This window comes from Labrus mixtus, chromosome 15 (genome assembly GCF_963584025.1).
Source record: "Labrus mixtus chromosome 15, fLabMix1.1, whole genome shotgun sequence".
NCBI lineage: Eukaryota > Metazoa > Chordata > Actinopteri > Labriformes > Labridae > Labrus > Labrus mixtus.
In genome coordinates this window covers 18,650,638-18,668,969 of record NC_083626.1, presented here as the reverse complement: position 1 = coordinate 18,668,969, position 18,332 = coordinate 18,650,638, and the positions used below count along the sequence as shown (strand labels likewise).

Sequence of the window (18,332 nt, the reverse complement as noted above, 5' to 3'; positions counted from 1 at the left end):
CTAAAGGAGATGTCACTGTATGTTTGGGCTGTGTACTTGTTTTTGCCGGCAGACCTGCTTATATCAGGTGTTCAATTAAGAGCAGAGAAGAACAACGTAGAGGAAAACGCGCTTCTATCAAGCCCCCTCAGGAGGATGCAAATGAAACAACAACGGATGCAATTTCCTTCTTACAAAAAAGCTGTTATTCTCCCAATTCCCTTGGAAATCTTGATAATGTTAGATCTGGTCTCACATTTATTGCTTAGTGTTTTGTTTTAATGTTTTTTTGAGATGTATTGTAACACAACGCTACGAACCACATAGAGCTGTTTCCACAAGACGCCCCATTCCTGCAGTGTGGAGGTGGTCTCTGTGATGATCGGGTCCTCGAGGGGCACCACCGTCTCACACAGCCTGAGGTGAAAAAAAAAGATACATGAATATTAGTATATGCAAGGACACGCAGTGAATGCCCAGTGTTGATGCTTTTTCTCAGTTATCAGTAGTATACGCATAACTAACCCCAGTAGGGCTCTGTTTCTATGACAATTAGTGGTTGGTTTGCTGTGAAATTGGTAATTTGATGTGGGGTTCATTTTAAATCGGTCTTTAATCAACAGATAACCTTGGTATTAGTTTCTCAATATTTTATTAGCATCATAACGTGTCACTGTAGGGGATTTTTTTTTACGATGTTCGGGCTGCAAACCATGAAAAAATCTGAGATGTGCTTTGGCAATATAAATGTTCAGTTCTTCACTGGAGATATGACATATGATAATAAAAAAAACTATTGAAGCATGCACACTAGCTATAACACTACAGTTCTCCTGTCTTTTTTGGTTCTGCAGAACTAGCCCCCAGGTTTTGTGTCCTGAATCATGTGTGCCTTTCTGAATCCAGAGAAATTCCAAAGAACATTTTCTTTTTTTGTCTCTGTCAACTACATTTTCTTTGTTCTTCACTCCTTCCTTTCTTGGATATCACCAAATTGATGACAGCTAATCTAAAGGTAGCCAACATCTAGTTTGAGCTTCATCTGATTGGCCAATTTCTGGGACTGAATGGCTCCTGTATACAGGGCTACATGTGATAGGTCAAATATTCACTTATGCTGACTGTGAATGCATTTGGCCTGTTTGTAAAATGCTTTTCTTATTTCATTGCCCATCATTGCTTTACAATGTGTGTTGCCTTATTTCTTTCAGAAAACATGATTATTGCACAGCCCTCGTGGTTGTTCCTATTTATGCTATTAAGTCTTTTAAACACTTACAGGACAGCTCAAGTACTTGACAGTCTTTAGATTCTACATATTTCTGTAAAATTTCCAGGCACACCACAGACACAATTTTTGTGACCTGTATAAGACATAGTGACACTTTTGATCACCAGGTATTTATTTGACCTGTGTGAGTCTGTTATTCAGTCTTATAATTAAAGTGTCTTATATCACTGGATTCAGCATTTTGATGCGAACATTAAAAACCACTAGTACAAAGTAACATTCCCTACAACAGAGCATAATATGGATACACAACATCCACAGCTTGAGTGCTTGCTGTCTTTGTGCAGGTGCTGAAGGTTGTGGAAAGAGCTAAGCCTCCACCTTGATAGAAAACGGGATCCAAACTCAAACTTCTGTTTGATATGTTGAGTATTATTTGCTGGATTGCTAACCTTTGCCTGTGATAATGCTACTCTCAGAAATCACTCAGTTTAGTTCACAGTTTGAGTCCCGTCCCCCCGTCCCGTGGTGCTTAATTAAGGTGCGTTCTAATTCATAACTCCTTTAATGCGAACGCGAGTTGAGAGGGGTTGGAGGTGTGTCCCCAAACAGCGACATGGTTTGTATTGGTTTAATGCTGGTGCTCAAAGGCGACTACTTTAATTAAGTAACGTATTAACTCTTGACTTTTCTTACAAGTGATGTGTGAATTATCACATTTCAAGCACATGAATGCCAAATCTCCTGTCTGCACAACAAATGTAACTTTTAGCTACCTTGAACTTTGAACATTGACAAAATGGCCTAAGTAGGGACACGGGTTGGACATTAGGGCTAGCTATAAACTCTCTGTGCAGCTCATCAGTTTCATGCTCTGTATTGAAACTATGTTAAATTGCATTGTCCCCTGGGGCGCTGGTGGCGCAATGGTTAGTGCGCGCACCCCATGTATGGAGGCTGTCGGCCCGGGGTTCACATCCCACCTGTGGCCTCTTTCCCGCATGTCGTTCCCCACTCTCTCTCCACTGTCTATCTATCCATTAAAGGCACAAAAAGCCCCCCCCCCCCAAAAAAAAATTGCATTGTCCCCATTAAATAAATAAATTCAACTGAACCACCATAAACAAAAGGAAGTAACAGCAATAGAATGAAGAGATTTGTCGGAAAGCGGTCAGAGAGAGGGGAGAAGCACTCCCGTCTACACTACTACACACATCCTTTCTGTGTGACCACATTCAGAGGGAAACATTAAACCACAGGTTAGATCTCTTGCGACACTCTGCAGCGCTCTTCTCGCTAAGCTCCTGCCTATGCTGCAAAGACTTATCTCTCATACTGTATCATTGTATTTGCCACAAAGAAAGCATCTCCATCCATTACACAATGAGTCGGCTGTGATTGTCTCCGGCAGAGGATGCTTTGCGAGAGCTACAGATATGCAGTAGGTGTGTCACCTCATTAACTCCATGAGACAGCAAAGCAGAATCCCCAAAGTGAAGCTCCTGGAGCGAGCAAGTGTAATAATGTCAATTTCCAAGTCTGCACTTTTAATTGTCTGAGTGCAAACGGGAGTCCTTCTGCTATGTTGAGGCTCGACTTGAGGGTGGTGATATAACAGCAAACTCCCAGCCTGCAGAGTTAACATTCACGAGTTCAGGCTGATAAAAAGCTCTGCTGTGTTCTTTTGTCTCCGTCTTTATTCTGGCCTCTACAGCCAAGGCCGGTTATTGTGTCTAAACTGAAAATGACCGCTGTGCACATGTCTGTGTTAGAGATTCTTTGGCAGCAAATCTCTTGAAGATTGGGTTGTCATCATGGTCATGATTTGACACTGATAAGCCGATAAATGTGTATCACACTTGCTGTGTTATACGATAAGGAGACCTCCTGATGCATCTAAGATAAATAAAACTGTTGGTTATCGTCATCGTTCATATACTCCTCCAATATGTCTCAATAAAGGTCATGGATCTGCAGTGAGAACTGCTGATGTTGTACTCAGCAGGTCAGCCTTCTCCTCCTACATAAATTGTCTTATTCGGCAATAAATTTCACTGTCTTTCTTTACTATATGTGTCTACTCAAACCCATTCAAAGTCATTGACAGAGACAGTGTTTTCTTTGAACAAGATGTTCCTTTGCTTAAATCTGGCTGATAGATCTGACTTCAATTAAAGTATATTATGATTTACATATACTGTAGTAAAAAAGTATGTGCAAAGGGAGAATATTTAGGCTTTAACTGATAAGGTAAAGGATGTTTAGCATATTTAAATACTTGATCAATTAATTTATTTCAACACATTCATATAAATCTCCTCAATATATTATTGAACAAAGTAGTCCAACTAATTGGTTTGCAATTCTTCCGAGAATGGACTCATAAAGTCAGACAAACTAGAGGATGATTTGGTCATAGTTAAACTTTGGCTCAGTTCAAACATCTTATTGAGGTTTGAGTAGATTATTTTAGTCGGCGGCTGCAATTACTTCTCTGATCATAGTACATCTGCAGGTTCAGATTGTTTTTCTTAGTATCTGACCAATGTATGGAAAGGATCCCTGCAGAGATAGACCTTCTTAGTATAGAAGACCGATCTTTTTTAGAAGCAAAACTTTTGCTTTAGCAAGCAGAGGTCTCACCATCACATCTTACCAGAGGTGATTTGTTGAAGGAAGACGTTGATGGTAACTTTAAACAGGGTTTGACATGTTGGTGGTTGCTACACTGCATAACAGTTTGTAAGACACTTAAATAAATAAATAAATAATCAGAGATGTGTGGCTGCTGGCTGAGCCAATATACAGGACGAATTCCAAAACCGTTTCCACTTATTCCTCATTGAGACCACAATTTTAAAAAGGGTCCATGTTTAAAAATAGCACATATTTCCCCTTAAAAGGACTGCCACATCCACACACCCCAACAACAAACTAGTGGACTTACACACCCAAAGCTATCTTTGCAAATAATCATATTCAGCTGTGATCAAGGCAATTTTTTTCTCCTGCATGTTCTGCTGTTAGATTATTGGCCCTTTGTATTAGAAAATAAGACCCAGCAGTTGTGTGATTAAAGCAAATGGAAATCTTCCTTAACTCCTTGCTTTGAGGGGTCTGTGTCATGAGGATTTAGTCTGTATTTAAAGGATACAAGGTGCTAGAGTTGATTTTCTTTAAAGTATTTTTATGTACAGGTTACGTGAACTTCCTTAAACGACATGCATGCACAGTATTTTTTGGCAAACATAGACATTTATTTGCAACTCTGGTAGCCATATGTTGTTTTTATTATATTGGAGGCGATATTGTGGTATACTTTGTTCAGAAAGTTCAAACTAAAATAAGTTAGATAAGTGCCCCCTAATGATGCCGTGCAAGAAACAAAAAATTATCATACAGCTTACCCTCTGTTGGTCACTGTGGATTTCTTCAAGTGGACATAGCTGACTGGGAAAATGCCCTGTGGACAGAGGGAGGAGCAGAGATGTGACTGAGTGTGACAGGAATATGCTCTTAATTCTCCTGCAACATGTAACCAAAATGTACAGTACTGTGTTATGATGTTGTCAAAATAAAGAAAAAAAAAAAAACGAAACTGTGTTGAGTGCTACTGTAAAAATAAAAGGAGACGTTTACAAATCTGCTTGCGACACATTTCATGTTGAAGAAAATGCTCGATCACCCTTCTTTTATCTGGAATTTGACAGCTTCTGCCTCGCTGTCTGCTGACATTTTCTGCCATGCAAAGAAAAAAAAGATCCCATACTGTTTGCACATACTATAGAAACGAGAGGCAGAGCAACGGGTGGGAGCCCTATTGTTGCTTGGCTTAGGGGTGGGGGGGGGTGGGGGGGGGGGGGTGCCACCCCTGAGTGGTGCCACCCTTGCAGTTCATCTTACTTATTCTAATCTGCCAGATGTGAAGAATTTGGTCACAGTGAGTACAACCAATTCTCTCAGCATGGAGAGAGAGAGAGACTATGGGGGCGAATTAATGTGGGCAGCAGAGTACATAACAAAATGGAGGGGTGTTAGTAAGCACTGTAAATAGCTGAGAGTAGAGAAGGACAGTATGTAGCCACTAACACCCACATTTAGCAGGACTGGACAGATTTTGTGCTTTCTTTCAAACATCCCAGCAGCACTATATAACTCTACAAGCTTCTAGCATTTCAGTACAAAGCAGAGTGGACACACAGCATAAGAATAAATACACATCACCCACTGCTGCTTCTAATAATTATTCTTTTACTTGAGTGTCTCGTTATTGTTCTTATTGTTGCCATAACCTGCTTTATCTTTGTTCTCATACTTTATTTGACGATCTCTGCAACATGTTACAACTTTACTGAACAACCAATCCCATGGGAAGCAGATGTGTTTGTCATATAAAATAACCACTTTACTGCAGCACAGAGTATCGATCTCTGTCAGTGGTAATGGTGTTGTCTTAATATAAGTTCTGCACATGCGGCCTCTTCTTTTAAAGCGAAGTACAGAAAAGTTAGCATAAAGACACTGCATGAAGACTGAACAATGAGCTCTGTCCTGTTTCTTAGCTCTCTTAAAGGTACAGCTAGACAAGTGCACCACTCCCCTGCAGAGTCACTGACAAGAGTTATTTCAAAAGTATTCTTTGACTGTCATAGACTTGCATTCTATGCTATCTATGAAATACTTTTTAGCATTATGGATGTTTTTCAGATTTCTAACTGCACCATCTGCTGGCTGCAAGGAAAACAAAAATGTGGATTTCCCAAATAATTCTGCACAGGATTATAAAACAGTAAGGTGGGTCCATGAGGCTCTGACAACCTTTACAAAGTTTTAGTTCTATTTTAAAGAAATAAAAGGGCTGACATGCCTTGTATCATGGTGTGTATTTATGCAATTTGATCCACATAATGTGTTTCTCTTAGACTGCTGTATCTTTTCTTGTCATTACATGAAATGTGTCAATCGTTTCAAACTGTAAACTCTTGAAGATGACCCTACTTCAGTCAGTGCTTTGTGCCATAAAATAAAACACTTCTTGGAGAAAACGTCGTACAGCACCTCAGGAAAAAATCAGGTCAAGAGATTTCTATTTTTGCCAAATCAAAGTTCTATTCAATAAGTTAATCAGTCGTTAAGATCTTTGTTGTCTAGACACGGTTATTTCTGGGATGCTCAGATCACACTATCATTCAGAAAATACATCGTCTTTGATGAATCATTCATTGTGGAAACTATTGTGTATCAGAAGACGAGCAGTTTCACAACAATGATGATACTACATTTGTTCGTTAAAACCTACGTTTACCCTTTATTAACCACTGTAATATTACAGTCAACTTTGTGTGTGAATATAGTTTGGTTTAAATGTAGGCTACAATCCATATTATTTATTAGCCTACTTTGTGTTTCATATGAGTCTAGTTATGAATCTTACAGATTATAATACAAAATACTGTATGAAGCCTGCATGAATCAACAGAATGTCAACTAGTAATATGTGTATACTGTTATATTTACCTTGATAGAAGGCTTCTTGGTGGAAAAGCCTCTGTACCAACCTAATGGAAGAGCAAAGTACATCACAAAACTTTTCATAAAAAAACATAAAAAAACAATAAACAGTACAAAAAAACAAAAACAAGATGATACCAAACCTCAATCGGCATTTACTTAAAATATATTTTTCATGATTATATATAAAAGTCATGTTTACCCTTTGAATTTAAAAGTAATTTATACATAGCCTACATTGTTAAGCTAACTCAGCCTTGTCCAGGCTAGCTACCTTAGCACTGCTACAGCTACAAGCAAAACAGCTTGTTCCAAAACATTTTCAAAATTCCCACGACACCTTTTAGTTATTTATTTATTTATTTTGCTGAGAAAAGATTCACAGATCTGTAGCAGCAGTTACGTTAGCCGTGCTTATTTTTAGCTGACAGCTGGGCTGCGTTGTATAACAAACATGACATCAGATTCTTGAACACATCTCTGGCTGTTGTGAAAAAAAGTTAATATGATACAATACAACACATGTTTTAAATAGTAAGTGAGATACGTATGAAAGAAAAGGTTTTAGCACTGCTTTTAACCTACCAGTTTATTTCGGGGCTTTGAGAGCTTTGCATTCTCGTGGAGTGCCATTGCAATTTGGTTGTATTGTTTTCTAGCACATCAGTATAAAGACAATAAAGCTTCATCTTCTTATTAAACGTGAATTTTAGGCATCTTGGGATTGCTGGTATGAGTCCCAACAACAACATCCACCAAAAACAGATCTTAAAAAAAACATTTTAATTACTTGAATTTTTTCCATCGCTTATGATAGCTTTAGAAGGGGGTCTGTTTGCTTCCTGTTTTATTATAAATAATAAAAATCTAAATGTGTTTCAGAAAAGAGCTGCTTGCCGCCCTATTATTACTTCAGCCTTATTGTTTCTGTAAGGATTCTTCCAAGCTGAACCAAAGTAAAAGTAAAGTTTTAGTGTGTTGTTTCTCAAATAAAGGTCTAAATGCTGGCTTCTCCATAACGCTGGATATGTCAAACACTATTTTCTTCATCTAAAAGTATTCAAAATTTAAATTAAGAGTCTATAAGTCTTTTTCCTTCAGGGTAAAATTTACTGAGAAGATACTGAGAAGGACTTTACCTTACAACAGTAGGCTACTGTCCACTCTATACTATTCCTTTGTGTTTGACTTATATCATTTAATGTAACTGTGTCTCGGTTTTTCCTTCGATCTGATAGCCTTTACCTTCACTCTTCTCCAGAATCTGTACAGTCTCCCCAATCTCCAGGACCAGGGCCTGACATATTGGTGACCGGAAGTTGCAGATCACTGCAGAAAAAAAGAGAGAAAGAAAATCATGACACCACAGTGATGAAGAATATTTGACCTTATAGTAATTTTATAGTAACCATCAAGGGAAATAACTACAGAGATTTAGATTTATGCTGTCATTTTTGTGACATCAACCCCCCTCCCCCCACCCACCCACCACCTTTAGTGGTGCTTCTCCACACAACATGTGTTTTTGGGTTGTGACATGGCTTTTAATAAGTTGTTAAATGAAAACTTCTAAACACTGTGTCACACTGGAGCTGTGGCTTAGTAAACTGTAAACAAGCTCCCACCCTGAAGTGGGAAGTCATTTTAGGAGGCAATTAATTCTTAAGCGGCCTGATTTTTGTGCATGTTAAATTAATAAACTGTCTCCCAAAGCAGAGCCCACACAAAGTGCTTAGTAGCACGGCTAAACTGTGCTTTAGCATAAGTTGGTATTAGCAGAAATCTTTTATGCCACCTGCTTTTGCGGCATCTTTTTTCTCGCGAATCACAGCCCGATTAAGACCATGATTACTCCTCAGGGGATTGATGCCACAGTAAAGGCCATCGGAGTAGGATGGCCTCTGGAGCCTTTTCTCGTCTACGCAGCACCGCAACAGGGGCCATGTAACGTAGAGTCGGCTGCATAAACCTTGGTGAAGACAAACTTGTTTAATGATGACATGGCTCCACTGATGATTTAAAAAAACCTACAAATGGTGCCCCTTCAAGGAGAGTTTGGTGTGAATCATTATGCTAATGAACTAGCCAGGGGACCCAGTGAGGGGGAGGAAGCGAAGGAGGGGCTACGGCTCGGCTCGGTTGCCTGTTTGAGGGTAACAAGTGCTCAGTTCCTGTGCTCGGGTAACTATGGCAACAGATCATCCACAAACTGGAGGGCTTTCTTCACTGTAACTGCTGCAGGGATCAGAGCATTTAAAATGGCAAGCTTATGGATGCTGCATGGCAGTAGAGTTAAAGTCAAGCGTACTGGGCATACATTAAAGGCAGAGAGATGGAAAGACTTAAAAAAAGCCTCCTCGTCACCTTTTTCAGTCTGCCTCTGGCCCTATTCCTGCCGGGGCTAAGCATTTCCAATTTGAGAATTCTATTCTTTAAAGGCCTCTATGTCATTTGAATAGCAAAACCTGCACTCACACACCTTTTGAGAACCTCTTAAGCAGATGTCACGTCAGAACAAGATGGGATTGTCATGTTTAAGAGAGACGGGTGCATCACACAGGCTCATATTTTCATAGTCCTCTCTCACAAAATCTCAGACTCTTTCACTGTGTCTAGAAGCTGCAGAGCATTAGCATATCCTCAAAACATCACCAACCAATTTTTTCTTTCAACATGCTGAACGTAGGATGTTGGAAGGAGTGACGGGACAGGCTGTAGCAAAATGTTGGCAAAAGAAACTCTACTCTATTCAGCAACGGTGTATCAGTCCAGACTGTCCTTGCATCTAGCAGCATTCAGAGTCCACATGGTATTTTATGGCCGCTATTATGTAACCAGTAACTGGATTATAGGGGCTGATTACAGGAAAAGACTACTTCTCTCCTACACTTTCCTCTCGCCTGAACACAATTGTCATCCATTTCTCAATGCATGACAAATATAAATGTAAACCCATGCATGACATAACGTCAACCAAAACTCATTAACCAACTGACAGTGGAATAAATCTGTCATTGGCCATTTCATTTAAGGTGCTAGCATACAAAATACATGTAAAAAAACTGCATCATCTACTTGGGCAACTTGCAACAGCAAATCAATAAGGAATGAATTATGTAGAAAAAAGTGGAAAAGAAAATATGAAAACATCCAAACACAGTTGGTGCCAGACTCAGTCGGAAGGCCAACTCAGTTTGAAGCTCGAGGTTGTCCTTGAGTTACCTGTTTTTTGACTTTCAGTTGCAGTTAAAGCCAAGGCAATATTTTGATGGTAGAAGAGAGTTTAAAATGTTTTGATATGATGATATTCTGATTATTAACAAATAAAGAAAATGCCATACAAAGAGCAAAGTGTGTGCATGTGTGTGTGTCTAGTATATTATTTGACACTCTTTATTTATCCGGAGGTAAATTAGACGTCTCACTCTGTTATTGTGAGACACACTTCACACACACACATCAGCCTGAGATGAAGAAACAGGACCCAGTGTTTCCCCTACCATTATATTGGGGGGGGGGGGGGGGGGGGGGTAGTGAATAGAGTCGAATATCAGGGAAAGAAGTCATTTAAGGATACCTTTCCAATAGAAAAGGACAGCTGTCATTAAAAGTAACACATGAACACTAAGATTCCTTCAAGTGTTTGTGTCGCAGTGTCGGCATGTCGGCTTGTCCCCACCCCCCCCCCAACGCTTTAAACCTAGAGGAAACACTGGGACCTATAGACATCTAGTGAGGGAGAGATGTCAGAGTGAGGGGCCTGCACAGGGACTGGTGCCCCAAGCAGTTGGGGGTTCGATGTCTAGCTCAAGGGCACTTTGGCAGTACTTGGGTAGTAAACTGGCACATCTCCAGTCCTAATTCCATGTTTTGTTCATGGCCCTCCAGTTCCCAAAGTGAGCAACTACCCCTCACTTTTTATTCATTTTTTGAATTACTAGTATAGTAAGGTGAGTATTTAAGCATTTAAATGCCCAATAGCCCAACCACCACACACAACTACAATCCAGAGCAGGGCAGGTGTCACTATATAGAAAGAAACGTGGTTACTTTTAATGCTGTACATTCAAAGAACCAAACACATGTGAAGTTACAGAGAAAATATGTATTATGTATCGTCAATTAAAAATGACACCTCAAAGCATACAGTTTGTTTTTCTTCCTGTGCTTATATATTTCACAGACATCTACAAAAAGCTTCTCTCTCTCAGAGACGATCTCTGAAGAGCTCGGTTTAATGTGTTGGCATTAGGTGATGAAAGATGCTGAAGTTAATTTTCCATAACAGCACCTAATTACCAAAAACTCTGGCAAGGCAGAGCTCTCTGGTGTGTTTGGAGCTGTAACTCCACACACACCGTGTCTATGTTTAAAGCTTTAAATGAGTCAAAGTCGATGCATTATTTCTTATACTGATATCATACCCACTCTCTTAAACCACTACTGACGTTAACGTCATACTTAGTTTAAGTTGTTTCAATTCACAGTGTTTCTATCCTGGTGCTTTTAACAAAACCATAAACAAAATAAATTGAATGACAATGTTGTTAAATTGTTTGGGATCATGGGAGTTGTTGTTTTCATTGGTAATGACAACTCAGGTAGGCATCTTATTCAAAATGAGGGCAAGCATTAAGCTTTTATTATGTTAAGTCACTTTTAGTAAACATATGAAAGCAATTACATAATAATGTAACCGCTGCAAGAAACATAGCTAACATAACCAAATTGATGTCTTCCTTCATCACTCTCTGGAAATAATCTGGTGACTTTCCAGGAAGACAGGGGACCAAATGAACCTAACTGTTACCTTGAATAAAACGAGTTTCAGATTCGTTTTAGATTACGACCTTGAAGACGCCGATTGAGAGTGACATTTGATCTACTTCCCGTGTCTACCCTTTACTTCCCTGTTTCCTGTTATTCTCTTCAGTATGCTGAGTAGAAATGAGAAACATTAAGACAGTAGCAATACTATACAGTGTTAGTATTAGAAAGCCAAGTAAAATATAAGCTTCTTGTTTGAAGACATTATGTATTGTTCTTGAAGAGCAGATCAAATTAGATGTTTATCAGTGTAATTATTAGTACATGCTGCCATGTTTTTCCTCTATACTGTGACGCTTGTGAACGCAGCATGTGTGGCACTGATGACCTTGCTTGAGAATCAGGGAGAGACACATACAGTATGTTATTGTTACTATTGCCCACAGGGGGGAAATATCCTGCCGAGAAAGGGCGAATGTCATCAGAAAGCTGCCAGAACACCAGTAAACACTATTACAGCTAATAAATTTCAGAAAAAAAAAAAAAAACTACTGACACGACTGTACTGGAAAACAAATTATTGAAAAGGACATTGTACTTGTTCAAAAATCAGCATTGGAATAAACGAACTTCATTGGCTTTTTAAGATTCCGTCTCCATCAAGAGTGTTACATCTGAAAGTGAAGCGCTTCAACAGTTCCAGTAATGCAATGTGAGCACATGCGGACCATGCCAGAGTATAGTCCTGTCCCAGAGTTAGCCAAGTTCAAAATCACAAGACCGTCCTCAGACGTCGCCCACTGACTCATGTTGTTCAGCGCAACTTGAACGCACACTCAAAGAATCATTGCTGCGTTAGAGTCTTGCTAACCTCAGGAGTTCTGCCGCTGAGGCACAGGAGCATTTTACCATGTCTGATTCCAAATCAGTGTCCCAGAAATCCAGGCAACGCTTCCCAGCCGCAGGGTCTGTGAATAGCTACATGATAATAACCTTATCATGAAGCGCTTTTAGGCTATTTGCATGGCTATTACACATGAAACATGAGGTGTATTTATGTTCAGGAAACTATAGTCTAAACAACCTGTGCAGTTGAGATTAAGGGTTAAAATCACAGTTAAAATAACAAAGAAATGCAACATAGTGCTACTATAATCTCTCTGAGCCCCATCATGGTTGAAAATTAGCTCTATCTTTTCATCGGTCATGAACACGTTTGTATTTAGAGCTTTCCATTTTATAAGACAACATGGCCTATAGTCTGCTTGATACATTGTTTGAGTCACGTGACCGTAGATACAGCTGCTTCATTTCAGTCATTTTTTTTTTATTATTCCTTTGCTCTGTGTTTTTAAATGTGTTTTAAATGTAAGTCGTTTTTTTTTTTTTGGAGCCTTGTGAAAGGAGAACTTCTGTCTGTGTTGGGACAGACAGTAATGAGATTTAAAAAATTAAACAGTGAGTCAGTGGAAATAAGAGATCAGAACCAAATTATTTCAAGACCTGTCATGGGCTTTTATTAAATAATGGACTAAAATTGTGTTAATCTATTGTTACTTTATCAAACAAATCTCAAAATATGTATCACACAACTAGCTTACAACTGTTTAAAATTGCATAATTGTTATTTGTTTTGGCCACTTTCCCGAATTAACATTATTTGAGGAATAAAGCATGTTATTATGGATTCATTGGTAATTAAAGTAATCAGAATGGTAAAAAAAAAGAAGAAATTAAAGTAATCTAGGCCACTGCTGCCAAGCTTCAAGTGATTTGCCAAATAATATTATCTCCTGCTGTAAAAACACACAACCAAGAACAACATAATGAATAGGCAGCGGTTCTAAGAAAGGCATTAACGTTTCATGAGGTGGCCTCCAACTGTTTCCTGTTTAGACGGAGCCCATTAGGGTACCACAGGGGAAAAGGGAAAAAAAAAAAAAAAACCTGTTCACTTTCACGGATACACCGAAGGGAGACAATTTACAGGCAAGATAAGGAAAAGAAGAAAATGGTGCAACTGATGACACAGATGAGGCAAGAGAAGGAACGGTACGAATATACAGTCAGTTAGCGTGAAGCCGGCCAGCAGCGTGGGCTTCTTCTGCAGTGATGATGAGGAAATATTGATCCTACTGTAGCATGTCAACGCGGTATCTAAAGGTGAAGAAAGGGGGGGAATGAAAAGAGTAATTTGGGCTTCCTTTACAAGGTACAGTATGTACTTCGTAGGCAGGTACACAGACTCTGCCGCTCTGTATTTCAGCACCGCGGACAGCGCCAGGTCACTCTGCAAACACTTGATGCGGAGGCTGCGCCGAACTGTTGCTTCACACAACACCACATCTTTGCAGCTTCTCTTCGTTTGTTTAAAAAAAAAAAAAAAAAAGAAAAAAAGAACCCTAATATATTAGCTTGAAACCCCTGCAGTTATGCTACGAGCTATGTATTACGCGATAATGTTGCTCTAAAGCTTCTACAAGCGCCGAGATAATAACGAATGCCATTTGGGGCTCACATCCTGCAGTCTTTTGTGAGGCGATCATGACAAATGCAATGCCTCCGATCAAAGTGTAAACGTGTGGGTGTTTGTACGTGGGAGAGGGGGAGTATCGTGTTTGAACCAGCATGAGTAGCCCTGCAAGTAACAAGCTGTACAGCATCTGGACATGACTCATCCCCCCCCCCTAATGAAAACCCTATGTAGTGTCATTACATGTTAAAGACACTTGTGTGTGTGGCTGTTGGCTTCAGTAGTCACTATAAAGACTGTATGGGACTTTATGGCGAGATTTTACTTTCTGCTCCATTTCGGGGGGCATTTTTTTTTTCTTTCTATGTGACCGCATACAAACCCGCTTTGACATTTCTCTATTTCCCCCCCCCCCCCCACACAGAAGAAGGGAAAAGCTGATCTTGCGATGTATACTTTCACAAAGTCAACGTCCACACACACATGGAGGGGATGGTCGGTGTAGTGCAATGCAGTAAAGTTGTTATTGCAGCAGTACAATCAGTTTTGTGTCTACAGGTAGCCTCTCCAGATTCACTCCTGCCTACACCTGTTGGAAGGACGCAGTCACGATGCCCCCTCGTGGTTTCAACACGAATCGCCTTTCCCACCCCCCCACCCCCCACCCCCCTTTCCTCTCTACCCCCCTTTTAGATATGCTTCTCTAAGAAAGAGCTAAAATGCTACATTGACGCATTTCTATGTCTTTCAAAACCACAGGAGTTAAGAGATGGAGTCTGTTTTTAAGCGCCGCCCGCGGTTGTGCACAGACTGCGATAGCATCTTTAAGGCGATGGGTTGGAGGCTGTAGCATCCCACGCAATTTCCCTTTCTATGCAGTCACTGGCCTTGCATTTCAGCCATTAGAAGTGTATATGTTTTTCAGTGGGTTTAATGGACATAACAACCGAATAAAGGGGCCGGACAGCTCATAGGTGTGGACGAACAAAATTGGGTGTTTCTCGTACTTAAAAACTGAACGCCACATGATTGAAGTCCATTTAAAAAAAAAAACTGCAACAAAAACGTCGTAAAATAAAGAATAAAGGGTGCTTTTGACTCACCAACTCCGATTTTCTCCTCTTCTGTAGGTATCCACATACTTGTTTATTTTCCCTCCGGTAGAGAAAGCCACATTATGTCGATATCGTGAGATGATGCCGCTAACAAAAAAAAAAAACACGAGAGCTGAAAGCTACAAATGATCCAGGTCTTCTCGTACACGGGACTACATGTCTCCGCCGGAATCACTATCCTGGCGTTTTGTGTGTGTGTGCAAAAAAAGCAAAAAAAAAAAGCGGGGAGGAAGGACCATCAAAGCCTCAATATCTCCGCTCTATTATGTCCCGGCGTGTGTCTCCAGTCTGATGCAGTCTCCGTGTCCACCTAATGTAACGCACACGCACGCAAACGCACACAAACACACGCGCGTACGCTCGTTCCGCACACACACACACACACACACACACACGGTGAGCGGTTTTCTGCTCTCCTCCAAAGATGTTATTGCAGTCGCATTTCGAGCGGAACGAAGAGATTTTTTTTTCCTCGAGGTTATTATTCAGTGTTTTTTTTGTTTCTCTCTCCTTTTTTTGGGGGGGGGGGGGGGCTTTTACGCACACCGAGTCCAGCTGATCCACTACACGCGTGAACGGCTTGGCGAGCATCGGTGGGTAATTAGCAGCTAATAGGTCGCGATTTGTTCAGTTGTCCGAACTGTCGAGCTAATAACCGGAAAACCCCGAGAAAGCTGCGATATACCATAAGCTGCGCCATCTTCATGGTCGTCACATGACTCGTTTTGTCAACACTGATGTGTCAAGCATTTGCAAATATATGCGCCCTCCCTCTCTGCCTCCTCTCATTTTCTCTGTGTAGGCATCCATCACAAACAAACTGCATTTTCTCCTGCTACCGGATGCTGAATGCTGCCTTTTTTGATTGAATATGTCGCTTTGGGTGGGAGGGGGGGCTGTGGGCCATAAAGTAGCTCCCGGTGTTACAGATCAGGCCAGGCCATGTGGGGAAGCACCTCCTGGTTGAGTCATTTCAGAGAAACAGAGCCACTATCGGCGATGCTTTGTCATAGTGCAGTCATGCTCCCACACAGATGAGAGGCAACTAACTCCTAAAGGGCAACTTCCCGTTAGAATAAGATTGATAGCATTGGCAAAGTGTTTGATCACACATAAGACTTTAATCACACAACCACTGGCTGATTTAAAGACTCTCAGAAAAGAAATGATTGATCTAGAAATGTAGTCATGACTCCACAACTTTAATCCAGAGCTGTATTTTTGTTGTTGGACTTGAGCTGGGAGTTGTTACATGAAGTGACTTGCAGCACATTCAATGTGTTATCTGTTGATCTGTAGAGGTTCATTGTTTAGTGCCCGCCGCTGAGAATTAGTGTCTTTTTGTATATTTTTTTATATTAATCCTGTTAACTGTTCCAATTATTTGTCTATTTAGGAATAAAGGTCTCACTTCTGTAACAAAGGTTTCATCTTGCTGGGAACACACCTGAGGTTGAGACATGTTAGTGAACAAAATGTGCTTTTACTCACTGAGCTTTTTAAGGCCTATAAAAGACACATTTATAAATATGTTAAGTCAGAACATGCTAAAATCAGCCCACTTTTTATTTATTTATAGAAGTTCAATTGCTTCAGTGTTTTAAACCAACACAGTGATTTAAAAAAAAAAAATGTCCACGAATTCTGTGGGCTCAGCGGTGGCTGTGGTCTTTAAATAAGATTTGACACATATATAGAAAAGAAGTCGGACTCATCTTGATTGACCTCAAACGTAGTGACGTCTAAGTGATGCATTTCATTTAGTTGACACTAGAGTGACTTTATTGCACAGCGATTTGTCATAGGTGAGTCACTGCTGTTAAAATAAGTCTGTGGGGAAAATGATGGACACTTTGCAAAAGGTATTGCTGTTCAGGTCCAATCATCTGTAGGTTAATTGAAGAGTTGTCAGCTGAGAAATGATCACTGTGTGATTAGAGATGATTTGTTTAAAGTCCCTTTATGTATTAAAATCTAAACTCTCTGGTTGCAGCTTCTCAAAGATGAGAGGGGTTTTAAAAAAAATTAATGATCATAATTTTTATATACTAAACAAGAAAACGCTCACATATTACTCGATGATTAAAATAGTTGTTAAGAGCAGCCATATTTGACTGAGACATTTCAAACCAGTCAACAGCTTCTGTACTGTATTATTATCTCCGTTCACTTGAAGGGCACAAGAGTGACGGCAAAGCACATACTCGATAAACAAAGCCTTCCTCGGCTAACATTTAAAGAATCCTATGAATGCTTCGTTTTCTTAAAGCTTTCTTGCCACACTTTGATAAAAACGTTCAGCACAAAATCAGCACACACACACCTAAGAGTGGCTGTTTTAAACCTGATGATTACCCATTATTTACAACAAAAAAAAACTACAGCACCTCACATGTTGCTGAACGTATGTCTCGTCATTGTGCTCCATTTAGCTGTGACTTTGTGAATACAGAGTGTCCAGTGAGTTTGATGTCGTGTGGGAGGGAGGGCAGTATTCAGCAGGGTAATTTCTCTCCATCATAGCGAGGCTATGACTGACTCCCATCTGTGTATTACTTCAAGTGGAACACTGTGGGCGGTGTTCCAATCACATACATAAAGCTGGAAGAGTGTGGGGCGTTTTGTAAGCTAAATATGCATCCCAGCTAATAAACATTTCAGGATAAATAAAACACAACAAATTGGAAGGTTGGTGCAAATGGTTCAAACCAGGATATTTTAAACACCAAAAGATTTGAAAAGGCCTCTTGCACAAACGTTGAACTGGTTCTTTTGGTAGAGCAGAGGCTACTTTTAGCTCCTGCTCTGATGCAGCAGTACTGTAAGGATGAGACACCGGTCCAATGCAAACAGGGACTGCCTAACACAGTGAGAGCTGCTATCTGTTTCCACAGTCCCAGAGCCAGCAGACAATAAGAGCCAGCCGAGGAGGTAATAAGAAGCGTGTCTTAGCGACTCATCCATCACCTGCTCTCACACAAACACACACGTTCTTATTTCTTTACACTCCTCAGGATTGTACATTTCATGCACACTCTGCTCCCTGTTCAAGTAATCTCTGCACACATGGACACACACGTGTCTGTGCAGCAAACGCACAATTAAGAAGACTTATTTGATGCGCCTCAATGTGGTTCTGGAGACTATTTAAATTGGTTCTATTATTAACTGTGGAGGAGGCCACAGGAAAACGTAATGGCAAATCCTTGCATGCACAATTCAACAATAAGGAGACCTGGATAGTGTCACTTGGAGA

General features: G+C 40.2%; 1 protein-coding gene across 3 annotated transcripts in view; it reads right to left on the bottom strand.

Moving 5' to 3' along the window:
• LOC132989609 (dedicator of cytokinesis protein 3-like) overlaps positions 1–15,258 on the bottom strand; it is a 50,076-nt gene extending 34,818 nt beyond the window's left edge. For all 3 annotated transcript variants that reach the window (XM_061057320.1, XM_061057321.1, XM_061057323.1), the window contains exons 1-5: positions 15,065–15,258; positions 7,967–8,050; positions 6,728–6,768; positions 4,618–4,673; positions 300–396 (exon numbers count right to left, since the gene is read on the bottom strand). In XM_061057320.1, the coding sequence (XP_060913303.1) occupies positions 300–396; positions 4,618–4,673; positions 6,728–6,768; positions 7,967–8,050; positions 15,065–15,101 (315 nt within the window). In that variant the 5' untranslated portion in view covers positions 15,102–15,258. The remainder of the gene's footprint in view (positions 1–299; positions 397–4,617; positions 4,674–6,727; positions 6,769–7,966; positions 8,051–15,064) is intronic.
• Positions 15,259–18,332: the final 3,074 nt, after the last annotated feature.